The 14,081-nt window shown below is 51.1% G+C and overlaps 1 protein-coding gene across 1 annotated transcript; it reads right to left on the reverse strand.

Moving 5' to 3' along the window:
* Nucleotides 1-11,040: 11,040 nt before the first annotated feature.
* LOC127348654 (uncharacterized) lies at nucleotides 11,041-11,595 on the reverse strand. Its single transcript, XM_051374602.2, has one exon. It carries the CDS (start codon nucleotides 11,593-11,595, stop codon nucleotides 11,122-11,124), a length of 474 nt encoding a protein of 157 aa, XP_051230562.2. The 3' UTR covers nucleotides 11,041-11,121.
* Between the last annotated feature and the right edge of the window lie 2,486 nt (nucleotides 11,596-14,081).

Genomic DNA, 14,081 nt, shown 5'->3' on the forward strand with positions numbered 1-14,081 from the left:
GCGCTTAACGCGCGGGTGTCCCATATGCGCTGCATAGACCGCAATCTTTCGGACATTCCTGATGTAGCTACCCAGCTATACAGGACTTTATGGCCTGGCGAGGAGGTGCCGGACACCTTCTCCCTCATCAGCGATCGCCTCAAGGGTGCCGGCAAGAGGATCCGCGAGTGGCAGTGCTCTGCTGCCCGCGCTGGAGCGGACTCCGCCCTCCGCGTCGCCTGCTCCTGGTACCCGGAGCTCGATCTGGACGCCCTTACCAGCGTGCGTGAAGACGCCGAAACGGATCTGGACCCGATCCTCTCCGCCAGGCGGCAGGATCGCGCGTACCGGATCGCGGAGTATGCCGACATGCGCACCTTCATCCCTCCCCCTCCTGGCGTCACGGACTATCTCGACGAGGAGGAGGGTGAAGCCGAAGAAGAGCTCCTGGACGACGCTGATGCCGGTGCTGCTCCTCCGGAAGCCCCTGCTGCGTGATTACTCTCTTTGAAGTGTTTGCCTGCTATCTGTTTGTTGGTCCTGCTTATCTTTGAAACAATGTTCGTTAAATTCTGCCCCGGAATGCCGGGGTCTATGATGTAAGACTTTAAGTTTGCCTGTGGTTGTGATACAACATTTCCTGCCGGTAATTTATACCGGTAGCTAAGTATTTATGAGTTTGCTTTAGCACATTTGCTTTTGGTTTTAACTTTATCCTGCACTGCAAAGATTCCTCAATTGTCTCCGCATCCAATTTGATGCATACTTGGTTCTTTTGCCTTGGCTCTGCCTGCCTTCTCTGGGCGTTCTTTGGCGTATGAGCACAAGGTTCTTTCACCAAACAAGCATCTTCTTGAACTTAGAAATAACTTTGAAATTTTGCAAAAAACCGGTTTAACCGGGGTTAGTTAAACTTTCCGGATTGTTCTTTCCTGCTCTCCCTTCTCGCAGTTCATGTGCTTATCCCCTACCGGTTTATCTTGCTTGCCATGAAGCCGATTTGCGGACAGCAGCAGAGTCGAAGACTCCGGTAGGATTTAGCACACTACTAAACCAGAAAGAAAAAACATTCAATAAGCAACCGGTGAACTGAAAAAATAGACAAGTTACATGCAACTTAAGTTGGGGTAGTCCCCGAGATTCATTCAAGGTTCCGGCATCTTTTATTCATAGCATATAAGGTACAAAAAGGAACTTCTTACACCACCACTTCAAGAGTAGAAAGGGCGCAACAGAGCTACGTTCCATGGACGCTTGCTCTCCTCTCCGGACCTGTCCGCCTTTCCTTTCTTCCACTCCTGTGCATCGATCAAGTAGTATGCATCATTGTGAAGCACCTTGCTTACAATGAAGGGACCTTCCCATGGTGGCAAGAGCTTATGCCGGCCTTCAGTGCGCTGCACCAGGCGAAGTACAAGATCTCCTTCCCGGAAAACTCTCGGGTTAACCTTCCGGTTATGATAGCGTCTTAGGTTTTGCTGGTAAATGGCTGTTCTTGCCAAAGCCAGCTCTCTTGCTTCTTCTAGCAAGTCCACATCGTTTTCTCTGGCCTCTTTGACCTCTTGCTCAGTATAGAGCTGTACCCTTGGTGAATCATGAATGATATCGGTTGGTATCACCGCTTCTGCTCCATAAACCATGAAGAAAGGAGTGTATCCGGTAGACCGGTTTGGGGTTGTTCTTATACTCCACAGTACTGATGGTAGCTCATCGAGCCAACATCCCGGTGACTTTTCCACCGCATCAATGAGTCTAGGCTTGATACCGGAAAGCACCAAAGCATTCATTATTTCCACTTGGCCATTGCCTTGTGGGTGTGCCACTGAGCACAAATCCAACCGGATGTTTTTGTCTTCACAGAACCTTTTGAACTCACCTTGAGCAAAGTTGGTTCCATTATCAGTGATGATGCTGTGCGGGTATCCATACCGCAAAATGACATCTTTTAGGAATTTCACCGCTGTATGCCCATCACACTTTGCGATAGGTTTTACTTCTAGCCATTTGGTGAACTTATCCACCATGACCAAGATGTGAGTCATGCTGCTTCTTGCAGTTTTGAATGGCCCAACCATGTCAAGGCACCAAACGGCGAATGGCCATGTTAGTGGTATTGTCTTTAAACCGGATGCTGGGGTATGGTTTTGCTTGGCGTACCTCTGGCAGCCGTTGCATTTTCTTACCAAATCCTCAGCGTTCTCCAAAGCGGTGGGCCAATAGAACCCATGCCGGAATACTTTTGCTACTAGCGCCCTTGATGAAGCATGATGCCCACATTCTCCTTGGTGAATTTCCTCAAGCATTTCTTTCCCTTCCTCCGGTTCCACACATCTTTGAAGGACACCGGTAACGCTTCTCTTGTACACCTCACCATTGATGAATGTGTAAGCTTTGGACCTTCTTTGTATCCTCCTTGATTCATTTTCGTCAGCCGGCAAGGTGCCGTTGATCAGGAATTCCTTAATAGGTTTAACCCATGACGGTATCTCTCGAACCAAAAACACCGGCGCATCTATCTCCATGCTATCCACCAGCATCATTTCTTCCGGTATGGGTACAGCAGTCCCCGAGCTTACCGGAGCAGTCCCCGAGCTTGCCGGAGCAGTCCCCGGGTTCCCTTCATCGATATCCATGGGTACTACGTGTGACTCTGGTACAAAAATTGATTCTGACTCCGGGCTCGGTTTGATCGATGGCACTCTTAAGTGAGCCAAAGCTATTCCGGGAGGAATTTCTTGCCTAGATGAGCCCAGCTTGGACAAAGCATCCGCGGCCTCATTTTCTGCTCGCGGCACATGGTGAAACTCACACCCTTCGAAGAATCCGGCAATTTTTTGCACGTGAAACCGGTACGAGGCCATGTTGGCATCTTTTGCATCCCAATCTCCGGAACACTGCTGTACCACAAGGTCTGAATCTCCATAGCAAATGATCCGGTGTGCACCGATTTCTTTTGCGACCTTAAGCCCATGTATCAAAGCTTCATACTCAGCGACATTGTTCGATGCCCTGAAATGCACTTGCAAAACATACCGGAGGTGGTCTCCTTTTGGGGAAGTGAGCACCACACCGGCACCTAGACCTTCCTTGAGCTTGGATCCATCAAAGTGCATCTTCCAGTATTCTATCCTCTGATCTGGCGGTTTGTACTGCATCTCCGCCCAATCGACAAGGAAATCAGCCAAAGCCTGTGATTTTATGGCATCTCTTCTTTCATACACCGGCACGTATGGTGATATCTGGATTGCCCATTTCGCAATCCGGCCGCTGGCGTCTTTGTTGCACATGATGTCGGAAATTGGTGCTTCACTTACCACCTTCATGGGGTGCTCCTCGAAGTAGTGCTTGAGTTTTGTGGCGGCCATGTACACGCCATAAGTCATTTTTTGGAAGTGAGGGTAGTTTTGTTTTGATAGGGAGAGCACCTCGCTCAAGTAGTATACCGGCCTCTGGACGGTTTTTTCTTCCTCTTCTCTTTCAACTACAACCACTACACTCACAACCCGGTTTGTTGCTGCTATGTATAACAGCATAGGCTCTCTTTCTAGAGGTGAAGCCAGTATAGGTGCTGTGGCTAGCATTGTTTTTAGCTCTTTAAACGCTGCGTCTGCCTGAGGGGTCCAGACGAACGTGTCAGATTTTTTCATCAGAGCATAGAGTGGCAGAGCTTTTTCTCCCAACCTGCTCACGAACCGGCTCAGCGATGCCAAGCTTCCGGTAAACTTCTGCACATCTTTTAACTCTCGAGGGATAGCCATTCTTTCTATTGCTCGGATCTTTACCGGATTAACCTCTATGCCCCGGCTTGATACCAGGAAACCGAGCAGCTTGCCGGCAGGGACACCAAAGGTGCATTTTGCCGGATTGAGTTTCATCCGGAACCGTCTTAGGTTATCGAATGTTTGCCGGATGTCATCGATTAAGGTGTTCTTTACCTTAGTTTTTATCACGATGTCATCCACATAGACTTGTACGTTTTTCCCAATTTGATCAAACAAGCATTTTTGCATACAGCGCTGGTACGTTGCACCAGCGTTGCGCAAACCAAAAGGCATAGTGACATAGCAATAAGCCCCGTGCGGGGTAATGAACGCAGTTTTTATTTGATCTTCCTTTTTCAAGGGAATTTGGTGGAAACCGGAATAGGCATCCAGGAAGGACAACAACTCACACCCAGCAGTTGAATCAATCACTTGATCGATTCGTGGCAAAGGAAAAGGATCTCTTGGGCAAGCCTTGTTCAGGTTGGTGTAGTCGATGCACATGCGCCACACCTTCGGAGCTTTTGCCTCCAGGTTCTCATCTTTCTTCTTTTCAACCATTACCGGATTGGCCAGCCACTCTGTGTGCGTGACCTCCACAATGAACCCGGCAACAAGCAGCTTGGTTACCTCTTCTCCTATGATCTTTCTTCTGTCTTCAGCGAACCGGCGCAGTGGTTGCCACACCGGCTTGGCATCTTTCCGGACGTTTAGAGAGTGCTCAGCCAGCTCCCTCGGAACACCTACCAAATCATCAGTTGACCAGGCAAAGATATTCCGATTCTCACGGAGGAAGCTGACGAGCGCGCTTTCCTATGCTTGATCAAGGCCGGCACCGATACGAACGGTGCGCTCTGGGTAAGCCGGATCCAGCACGATGTCCTTTGTTTCATTTGTCGGCTTGAATGCCGGTGTGCCCATGTTTTCACTCATTGCCGCTAAGCTCATTTGTGAGGATTGAGCCAGCGCAACAGCTGTTTGCATTCTTTTCTTTTCCTCCGCGATCACCAGCGATTCCGCTAGGTTTGATCCGGCAGATGCAGTTTCCAGTGAGATCTTATAGTTTCCCACCACAGTCAGTGGTCCACGAGGTGCCGGCATCTTCATCTTGAGGTAAGCTGTATGGGTTGTGGCCATGAAGGCTGCCAATGCCGGTCTCCCCAGCAATGCATGGTAGGGACTGTCTAGATCCACCACCTCAAACTCCAGATTTTCTACCCGGCAATTGTCACGTCCTCCAAATGCCACGTCCACCCGAACTTTTCCTATCGGGGCACAGGACAAACCAGGAACAATCCCGTGGAACGTTGTGCGCGTTGGCTGAAGCATGTTTTCTGTTATGCCCAGCGTATGCATGGTGTGCTTGTACATGATGTTGATGCTACTGCCATTGTCTATCAGCACCTTGCTGAACTTCACTCGAGTTTGCGGCCCTTTCATGATTGGGTCCACAACAAGAGCATATCCACCCGGATTCGGCATGATCTTTGGGTGATCCTTGGATGACCAGGTAATTTCCTGATTGGACCACATCATGTACTTGGGAACTGCCGGCATCACAGCATTGACCTCCATGGAGCGGCGGTGCACACTTTGCCTGTCTATTGGCTCAGTGACAAAGACAACACAGCACAGATGCGGATCTTCGTAAACATTCCGGCCTAAAGGTGCCGGTGGAGGTGGCTGGTTATCATTTTGCTCCACCCGGTTAACTTGCTGGTACTGCTGCCGGTTTGGCTGCACCGGTAAGGCGTTTGCCCCGGTAAGTGGTGGTGGTGGCGGTAGCTGTTGCTGCTGCTGCGGCATGTCTTGTGGTGGCCGCGCATCTTTCACTGTCCCTTTTTGCATCAAGTACTTGGTCCAGGTACAATCCTTCGTCAGATGGTTTGACGGGTGTGCCGGATTCGGCGTGTGCCACCGGCAAGGTTGATCCATGGCAGCTTCCATGGTGTATTTTGCGGGTTCTTGCGCTTCTTTTCCGGACCTGTGGTTTCTTTTCCACCCATTGTTTCTTAGGACCTGCCCATGGCTGCGATCCGGTTTTTGCCTCTGGCTGCCGCCGGGCCTCGAGTTTTCTGCACAGCAGCAACTTGCTGCGGACCGTACCTTCGATCCGGAAAATCTTCCCTTCTTTTGTTATTCCGGTTGTCCGGTGTTGTTCGTGGCGCAGCTGCTCAGCTCGGTTGCCTTTGCCGGCTGCGTTGGGTCTCCCAACGCGTAGCTATCAGCCACACGTATCATCTCTGCCAACGTTGTCGGCATGTTGCGCTGCAACTTTTGCCACAACGGTGAACCTCTCCTGCATCCACTGCTAAACCAAGCAATGGCTTGTGCCTCGATTACCCCTTCACAGGAGTTCCTCGTAGTGTTCCACCGGGCTAGATAATCCCGGTCTGTTTCATTCGGGCGCTGCACGCACAGAGCAAGTTGCTGCGGCCTGTTTGGCCTCTGATAGGTGCTGCTGAAATTGCTCACAAAGGCCTCCTCAAAATCCAGCCAGCCATTTATGCTTCCTGCCGGCAAGTTGTTTAGCCAGATTCTTGCCGGTCCAACCAAAAACGATGGTATGATCCTCACGGCCCAACGCCGGTTTCCTCCTCCTGCTACGGTTCCTCCACCGCCTGCAACGTATACCGCGGTCACGTAATCCGCGAGCCAATCTTCCGGCTTTGTGGTGCCGTCATACGTTTTTGTGTCACGGGGCAACATAAAGTTGCGAACTGGTGGTTTTTCTTTCATGATCCTTGGGCCAAAGCACTTCGGACCCGGAGGACCTTCCTCCTCGATCATTTCTGACAAGTACACTCTATCCAGACGGTGCCTCGCATCCCGTTCCGGTAAGTATCTCTCTCCCAGGCGTTCTCCCAATGGGTTCCGGTATGCTGCCGGTCTGGTGGAATCGGCTTCATCGTAACATTCCGGTACCGCGGCCCTTGCCTGCCGGTACCTTGGGGGATCCATTTCCTCCTCGTCGTACGCTGCCCTTGCAGCTTGATAGTTTTGCCCGGTCTCATATCTACCGGCATGATTGTTTCCGGCATAGCCTCTGTTGTAGCCTCGCTCTGCCCCTTGGCTTTTTCTACCGGCATCATGTTGCCCGGCTTGTTGCTTTCCGGCAAGAACCGGATCGTACACAGTCATCTGCTGCGCATTCACCTCTTTTTCTCTCCTTCTATCCGGATGGGGGGACGATGCCTGCCCATGGGACTTGCTACCGGCATTCTTTGTCGAACGCGCGGATTTTGAGGCCGCTGCCTTGTTCAGCTTAGCCAGCTGCTCAGCATTTTGCTGCTCTATGGTTTCCAGCAGCTCTCTGACACGCTCTTGCTGCTTTACCAAAGCCTCTCCGGAAAGCGACTCACATAGCTCTACTGCAGCCTTAGCAGCTTTTATAGTTTTATCTGGGCTGCTATACTTAGGCTTTTCCACGATGCTAACAGATGCAGAGGCGCTCTTGCCGGTAAGAATCTCTTTGCGCAAATCTTGATCTAGGTTGCGAGCTTTTAGCCGGTTTTCCGGCATCCTAGCAGCATGCGCGCTAACAGAAGCAAAGCCATGGGCAGCGTTATACTCACGTACGGTTAGGTTCAGCTCGCGCTGCGCCCTGACGATGTCCTTGCCGCTCTCCAGCATCTTCTGGCGCTGCGCCTCCAGCTCCGCCTGAGCCGCTGCCGGGTCGATGTTCTGCGCGATGGGGGTGGCGAGGACGTTCATCGCTGCCCGGAGCGGTGTCTCCGTGGCGCGGATGATGCTCCCGCTGCGCTGCGCCGCGCTCCAGCGGTGGCTTAGCCGCACGGGTCGAAACCGCGCGACCGGCACCTTCAGCCGCAACCTCCTTTCCTGCACCAGCCACACCGGTCATCATTACCTCGACGCTGCCGGCGGCGCGACCAGCACAGAGCCATCTTGGCGGGTCCGGTGCCACCAGCACCGGCGAGAGGCGCTGGCGCACAGGGACGGTGCCGAAGTAGACGCGGTGGCTGCCGAACTCGATGATACGGCCGTTCTTGGGGAAGACGCCGCCGTTGGCGAAGCAGCCCGCGTTGTCGTTGATGAAGTCCATGGCGTAGATGCGCTGCACCAACGCGGACACCGTACGCTCGCCGGAGATCTCGAGGACGCCCGCCCGAATGTGAACTCCATCAAGCGCCACTTCATACCCCACGGTGGGCGCCAGCTGTCGTCGTGGTGAACGAGCAGATGCCATAGGATGGCTTAGATTGGGGCCGAATGGACGCAAGAGGATTCGGGGGAGGGTTTGCGATCAGGTGGGAAGAGATTCCGGATGGTTTCCTCAAGAACTTGGCCAAGGCCAGAGGTTGAAGAAGAAAGACACAAGGAAGAACTCCCTCTAGATCACCATTTTCATTGATTCACACAAGTTACAGGCTCTGCCTTCCTACATACGCGCGTACATACTTGCCCGTGAAGAAGGGCTGCCCCCTCTCCTTATATAGGGGAGAGGGTGGCTTACACTGCAAGAAACCCTAATGGCATCTTTGACTGGACAAACTACTTACCAGGCTACTGTACAAAGCTACTTTAATCATAGGTGACACCGGGGCCTTCTTTTATCATAGAAGCTAACGTCCTCCGGCTTCTTTCTCCGTCACCTCTCTCTTTGGCGCCAGGGCTCTGAATAAAGTTACTTTGCTTAGCTCATCCTTGTCTTCTTGCTCTGAAGAGAATCTTTGACCAGTCCTGCCGACAGGCTCTCCTTTCCGGTATCTTTTATACCGGGTTCCGGCATACCCCTTTGGGGATACCGGCTTAGCCTTGCTCTCCCGGATTCCTACTAGGCTTCCGGCAAGAACACTAAACCGGTATCTTGATGGCTCAAACCATCCGGTTTGGCATGCCTTTGGCATACCGGGGGTTATCCCCCCAACACCAAATCTTATGTTCCTTGCGTCAGCTGCAAAATCTTTGAACTCTCTGTCGATCTTTCTCCATTGCGTTCCATCTGCGGGGTGTCTCAACTCCCCGTCCGACTTACGGTCCTCTTTGTGCCATCGCAACAACTTGGCATGCTCTTTGTTCCTGAACAGACGTTTCAACCGTGGTATTATAGGAGCATACCACATCACCTTGGCGGGAACCCTCTTCCTGGGTTTCTGGCCCTCAACATCGTCACCAGGGTCATCGCCTCTGATCTTATAACGCAATGCAGTGCATACCGGGCATTCATTCAAATTCTCGTATTCACCGCGGTAGAGGATGCAGTCGTTGATGCATGCATGTATCTTCAGAACCTCTAAACCTAGAGGGCAGACAACCTTCTTTGCTTCGTACGTACTGGCGGGCAACTCGTTATTCTTTGGAAACATATTGTTCAACATTTTCAGCAAGTTTTCAAATGCCGAATCAGCTACACCTGCCTGTGCCTTCCATTTCAGCAAATCCAGTGTGCAGCCCAGCTTTTTCAGACCATCATCGCATCCGGGGTACAGCGCCTTCCTGTGATCCTCTAACATGCAATCCAAATTCTCCCTCTCCTTTTCAGTTTCGCAGCGTCTCCGTGCATCAGCAATGGTCCGACCAAGATCATCAACGGGATCATCACGTGCCTCTTCTTCACCTTCCCCTTCAACTTCCCCTTCACCTTCAGCATCCTCCATGAAAGTATCACCGAAATGAGCAAGATAGCTTTCATCGATGAAATCATCCCCTTCTTCATCTTCTTCCATTATAACCCCTCTTTCTCCATGCTTGGTCCAACAATTATAGCTTGGCATGAAACCGTGCCGAAGCAGGTGCATGTGAACATCTCTTGAGGAAGAGTAACCCTTCTGATTCTTACAGTTAACACATGGACAGATAACAAAACCCCCCTGCTTGTTCGCATTAGCCACTACGAGGAAATCTTTCAAACCCGTAGTGAACTCGCCGGAGAGTCGGTTACCGTACATCCATTGCCGATTCATCTGCATTATTATAATATAAAATATATAATTAACCATCATGCATTTGTTAAACTAACTAGCTACAAACAATATAAATTAAACAATGAACTACACACATGCATATTTTATCAATGACACATCAAAGGTTCAAGTTGCTAACCGCGATCGAGGAGGAAAAAATAAATGAGAAAGCTCAAGTGTGGCTCCAACACTTCATATCATGTTTGTTTCATGCTCTTGGGGCATTTCATCAAACACCTTATGTGCATAAGAGGAACCAAAAGCAAACCTAACACCCACTTGTGAAGTTTGTGAAGAGAATGGCTCCAAATAGCTAAGTGTTGGCTGTTGGATGGGTATATATAGGGGAGGGGCTTTAGTCCCGGTTGGCCTGGCCAACCGCGACTAAAGGCCTTCGGGCACCTTTAGTCGCGGTTGGCCCCCCCCCCACGTGCACCAGCTGGCCACCGAGCGCCCTGGGCCCAGGCCTTTGGTCGCGGTTCGCCTCCCGAACCGCGACTAAAGGTCCCATTAGTCGCGGTTCCTATAGCTTCGCGACTTATGGGGCTGGACGGAAGCCTGTTTTTCTACCAGTGTAGTAAACAACTTAACGCGAACCGACGAAGAAATTGACGAAGCCATCTAATGGGTTGGCCCATACGAGGCGATTTGCGGATGCCACTTGAAGCGGCTTATACGAGCTCCCGACACCGCCGATGCAACGAATCGCACAGGTCTGCAACAAAACGCATCGGCCGGATCTTTCGCTTTGCCGAAGGATTGACATGGTCTCGGATTTGTCCGAAAACGATTAAAGCGCAATCAAGACTTAAAGAATAAATGAAGGAAAAAAAACTGAGCTCCAACAATGCTTTGGTACGTTGGACGGTGGAAGAGCACTGTAGTGGGGAAACGTCATAGAGGGAGAAGGGCCATCGCCTTGCTTCTCATGGTAATCGTGTGGAAGCCATGGAGTAAAAGAAACACTGTTTTCCCAAGCAAAGGACAAACCGATATATATATATATATATGCATCGCTTTGTCCGGGGTAACGGCGTAACGCTGTTCTTCTAACTCAGCCAGAGGAAATTTACACTCGATCATGAAAAAAATCTTTTATAGTATAGTACTTCAATCTCAGCCCATAATACAATGAATCAATGATAATAGATGACCTGGTAAAGGATCACAGCAATTGCAAACAAAAAGCAGCTGCGTGCATCAGGGGCGTACCCACGTTGAGCTAGCAGGTGTCACATGACACCGGGTAAATTTCATTTTCTTTGATGTATTGTGTAGATTTTCAGTGTATGACACCCCCAGCTATATGTGAAAAATCTGTGTGCTTCATACAATGACACCGGGTTGATTTTGCTCTAGGTCCGCCCCTGGCGTGCATTGATCACCAGACTAACTAAGAATAACAAGAAGAAAAATGGGAAGCGCCAAGCGGCATTAAATCTTGCAGTGGAGCCTCGTCAGTTGCACTGCGGGCTAGTGGAGAAATGGTCGAGAGAGAAGGACTTGGACACCGACCCGGCGTGCATCCTGAGCTCGCCGCCGTCGAGGTCGACTTCCCGGATGTTGATCCACGCGAAGAGGATCTTCACCTTGACGCCCTCCAGCCCGCTGATGGACCCGTTCTGGATGTTCCCGGCCACCCGGCTGCTGTAGTTCACCTTGTACTGCTTGGAGACGCGGAAGCTGCAGTCGCTGGGGAAGTTCACCTGAAAGGACCCGTCCAGGCCCAGATCGTAGCTCACCGCGCCCGCCGGGAGGATGCCCGGCGGGAAGCCGTAGCGCTCTAGCATTTCGTACGCCGTCGGCTTGGCGGTTGAGTTCCCCGGGTCCATCGTGGGCGCAGGGGCGAGATCGTCGGCCGTGGCGGTGACAAGGATGGCTGCCACCGCCACCGCCACCGCCATGATGAGTGGGAGAAAATGCTTCGCCATTGCTGGTGCTTGCTTGGTGTAGGATGTCAAGTGTTGGACACTTTGTGGATGGCCTCAAGCTCTGGAGATATTACTATATTTTCTCGTAGATGCATACCATATATATACTGTGAGCTAGAGCCATAAAATAATATATTTTGGAGTACAATTAATTCGTACATACAAAGTTGGTAGGAAATTATTTCGGAAACAAGGAAAATAGCACTAAATAATCCAAATTTTAGTTCTATATAAAGTTGAAAAAATAGAAATATACATGGTCATTACTTATCCAACTCAGGTTTTTTTTTAAATTATTGTAATGATGAGACTATCGATATACGCGGATATGTCCCAAATTAGCATCTATGATGTTAGAAAAAAAAATTAGCCCGTATGCCCCAAGGCCTTAAGGCCCATTAGTACTTTCAGGGTCATATTTCTTAGTGTAACGCGATGACAACTTTTAATAAGACTAGCAAAAGTGCCCATGCGTTGCACCGGGAGAAAGGAATGACATTATGATGAGGTGCTGCCAGATAAGTGGGTCTTCCTCACCACCGCTGGGCTGAGGATTTTACTCGAAGTGGTAGGTTGTCGGCGTGAGGATTTTCCTCTAGTTAAACTGGATGGCCCATCGCTACCCGCCGGCGTGATGATTCCACTCCAGCTTCAGCTTGGTGGCCTAGCACCATCGTTGGCCCTCTCCTGGGTGGCTTTTCACGCGCGCACCACGCGTGCACACGCACACTCCGTCTTCCTGGATGCTCTTTGCGTCCCTCTCCTCTCCGCCTCCACCATCTTCGTGTGCTTCATCGCGTGCGCTACTCTTGGCGTCCTGGAGTGCTCGAAGACATGTTGCACCGTCAATAGCCGCCTGTCTGTTCCCGAGCCGGTATGTCGCGCGCCAATCCGGCACTCGCACTCCACAAATGACGTCGTGTTTTGCCTCCTTGTAGTGTGTCTGCCGATCGGGCTAGGGCAAGGGCATCTAGAGCAGGCGCAGGGCATGCGCGACGGCGAAGATCTCCGCCCTCCATGTGAGTAGGTCGTCGATGGCCCGGCGCTTGGCTCGCCACGCGCTTCCACCCTCTGTGTTCACGCATGACAGCTTGGCCATGCGCTCCTCGATGGTGGCTTTCACCGCCGCAAGGTCGCGCTCAAGGACCACATCCAGCGGCGAGATCTCTAACGAGGCCAGCAACGCGGCTTAATGGCCAGGCGGTGGTGCATCCTCGATGGCATCATGCCACCCGTCGTCCTCCTCCTCCTCATCGATGTCCGGGTCCATCTCCGCTTGCTTCGCGCCCTCTGTCGCCGCCGATCCCCCTCTGCCTCCATGCACTCCTTGGCCTCGCGCTCCTCTGCTGCACGTCGCTTGGCGGTCAGCGGGAACCGCTCACGAGCAGCCAGCGTGAGCTTCGCCTGTGTCGTCTGCAGCTTGCGAGGCATGTTGATAAGGAGACGGTGTAGGAGAAGGAAGATGAGGATAATGTCGTCAGTGGCTGGTATGAGATAATGAGGCCGCAAGCATCGGCTATTACAGCCTGCGGCCGTAGCATGAAACTGGCAGGAGCGCTCGCGTGGCAAGCACTGTTTTCGTACAACATAGTTACATTTAAAAAGGATGTATGTAAAGATCACCTATCATGCATGTAAATAGATTAAAAAAGATGGATTTAAGCAACTTTGGTTAATTACAGAAAGAAACTTTGGGTTCACTTAAATTAACAACAACAACAAACCTGATATTAAACAGGAGAATGAACTGAAGTTTATTTGCTTTGTACATGACTAACGGGATGACGCCTTATGCTGAGCAAAAGAAGGCCCAGAGAAATCCAACCGGCAAGCCAAGTTAGTTCCAAGGCCCAGCCGACTCCTCCATCCTCGTCTCCTCTATTCTCCCCCAGTTTCCCCTCACTCCGCCGCCAGACATGCACACCAGCACGCAGAAGAACCGGCGACCAGACTCCATTCCAGGATTGATCGCCCGCCCGCCAAGCCGCGCCATTCCAAGATCTATCCCCCGCCCTCCCGCCAAGATTGAAGCCGGAAGCACCAAGCTGCCTCCCCGATGCCTAGTTCTCTCCTCACCCATTCTTCCGTGCAATTTCTTCCTCCTTTAATCTGTTTCTTTGATTTCCTCCTTTAATAATTGTCGTCCGTTCCCAAATTATGTGGACCTGATCCTTTCCTTCGTTCAATCCCGTCCTTTAATCCAATCCGGTTCAATTCGTGCGGTCTAGCTTTGCTGATACTTGTTATCCCAAATCAGCTTGTTATAAACCAGAAAATTTAGGCATATAAACCGGTGGATTTTCTTATATGCGAGCGAGGTGGGACTATTGATTTTCTGTGTGACCCAGCGCTACGGTATTTTGACCAAAAAAAAAGCCCAGTGCTGGCCCTGTTCGCGGTACGCGCTCCGTGCGGCTTGTGTCGGCAGTTCTTTGCTCTCGAGGAAAAGGAAGGAAAAAAAAAGAATCGAACCGGTATGTGGCATC

The sequence above is a fragment of the Lolium perenne genome, chromosome 4 (genome assembly GCF_019359855.2).
Source record: "Lolium perenne isolate Kyuss_39 chromosome 4, Kyuss_2.0, whole genome shotgun sequence".
Taxonomy (NCBI): domain Eukaryota; kingdom Viridiplantae; phylum Streptophyta; class Magnoliopsida; order Poales; family Poaceae; genus Lolium; species Lolium perenne.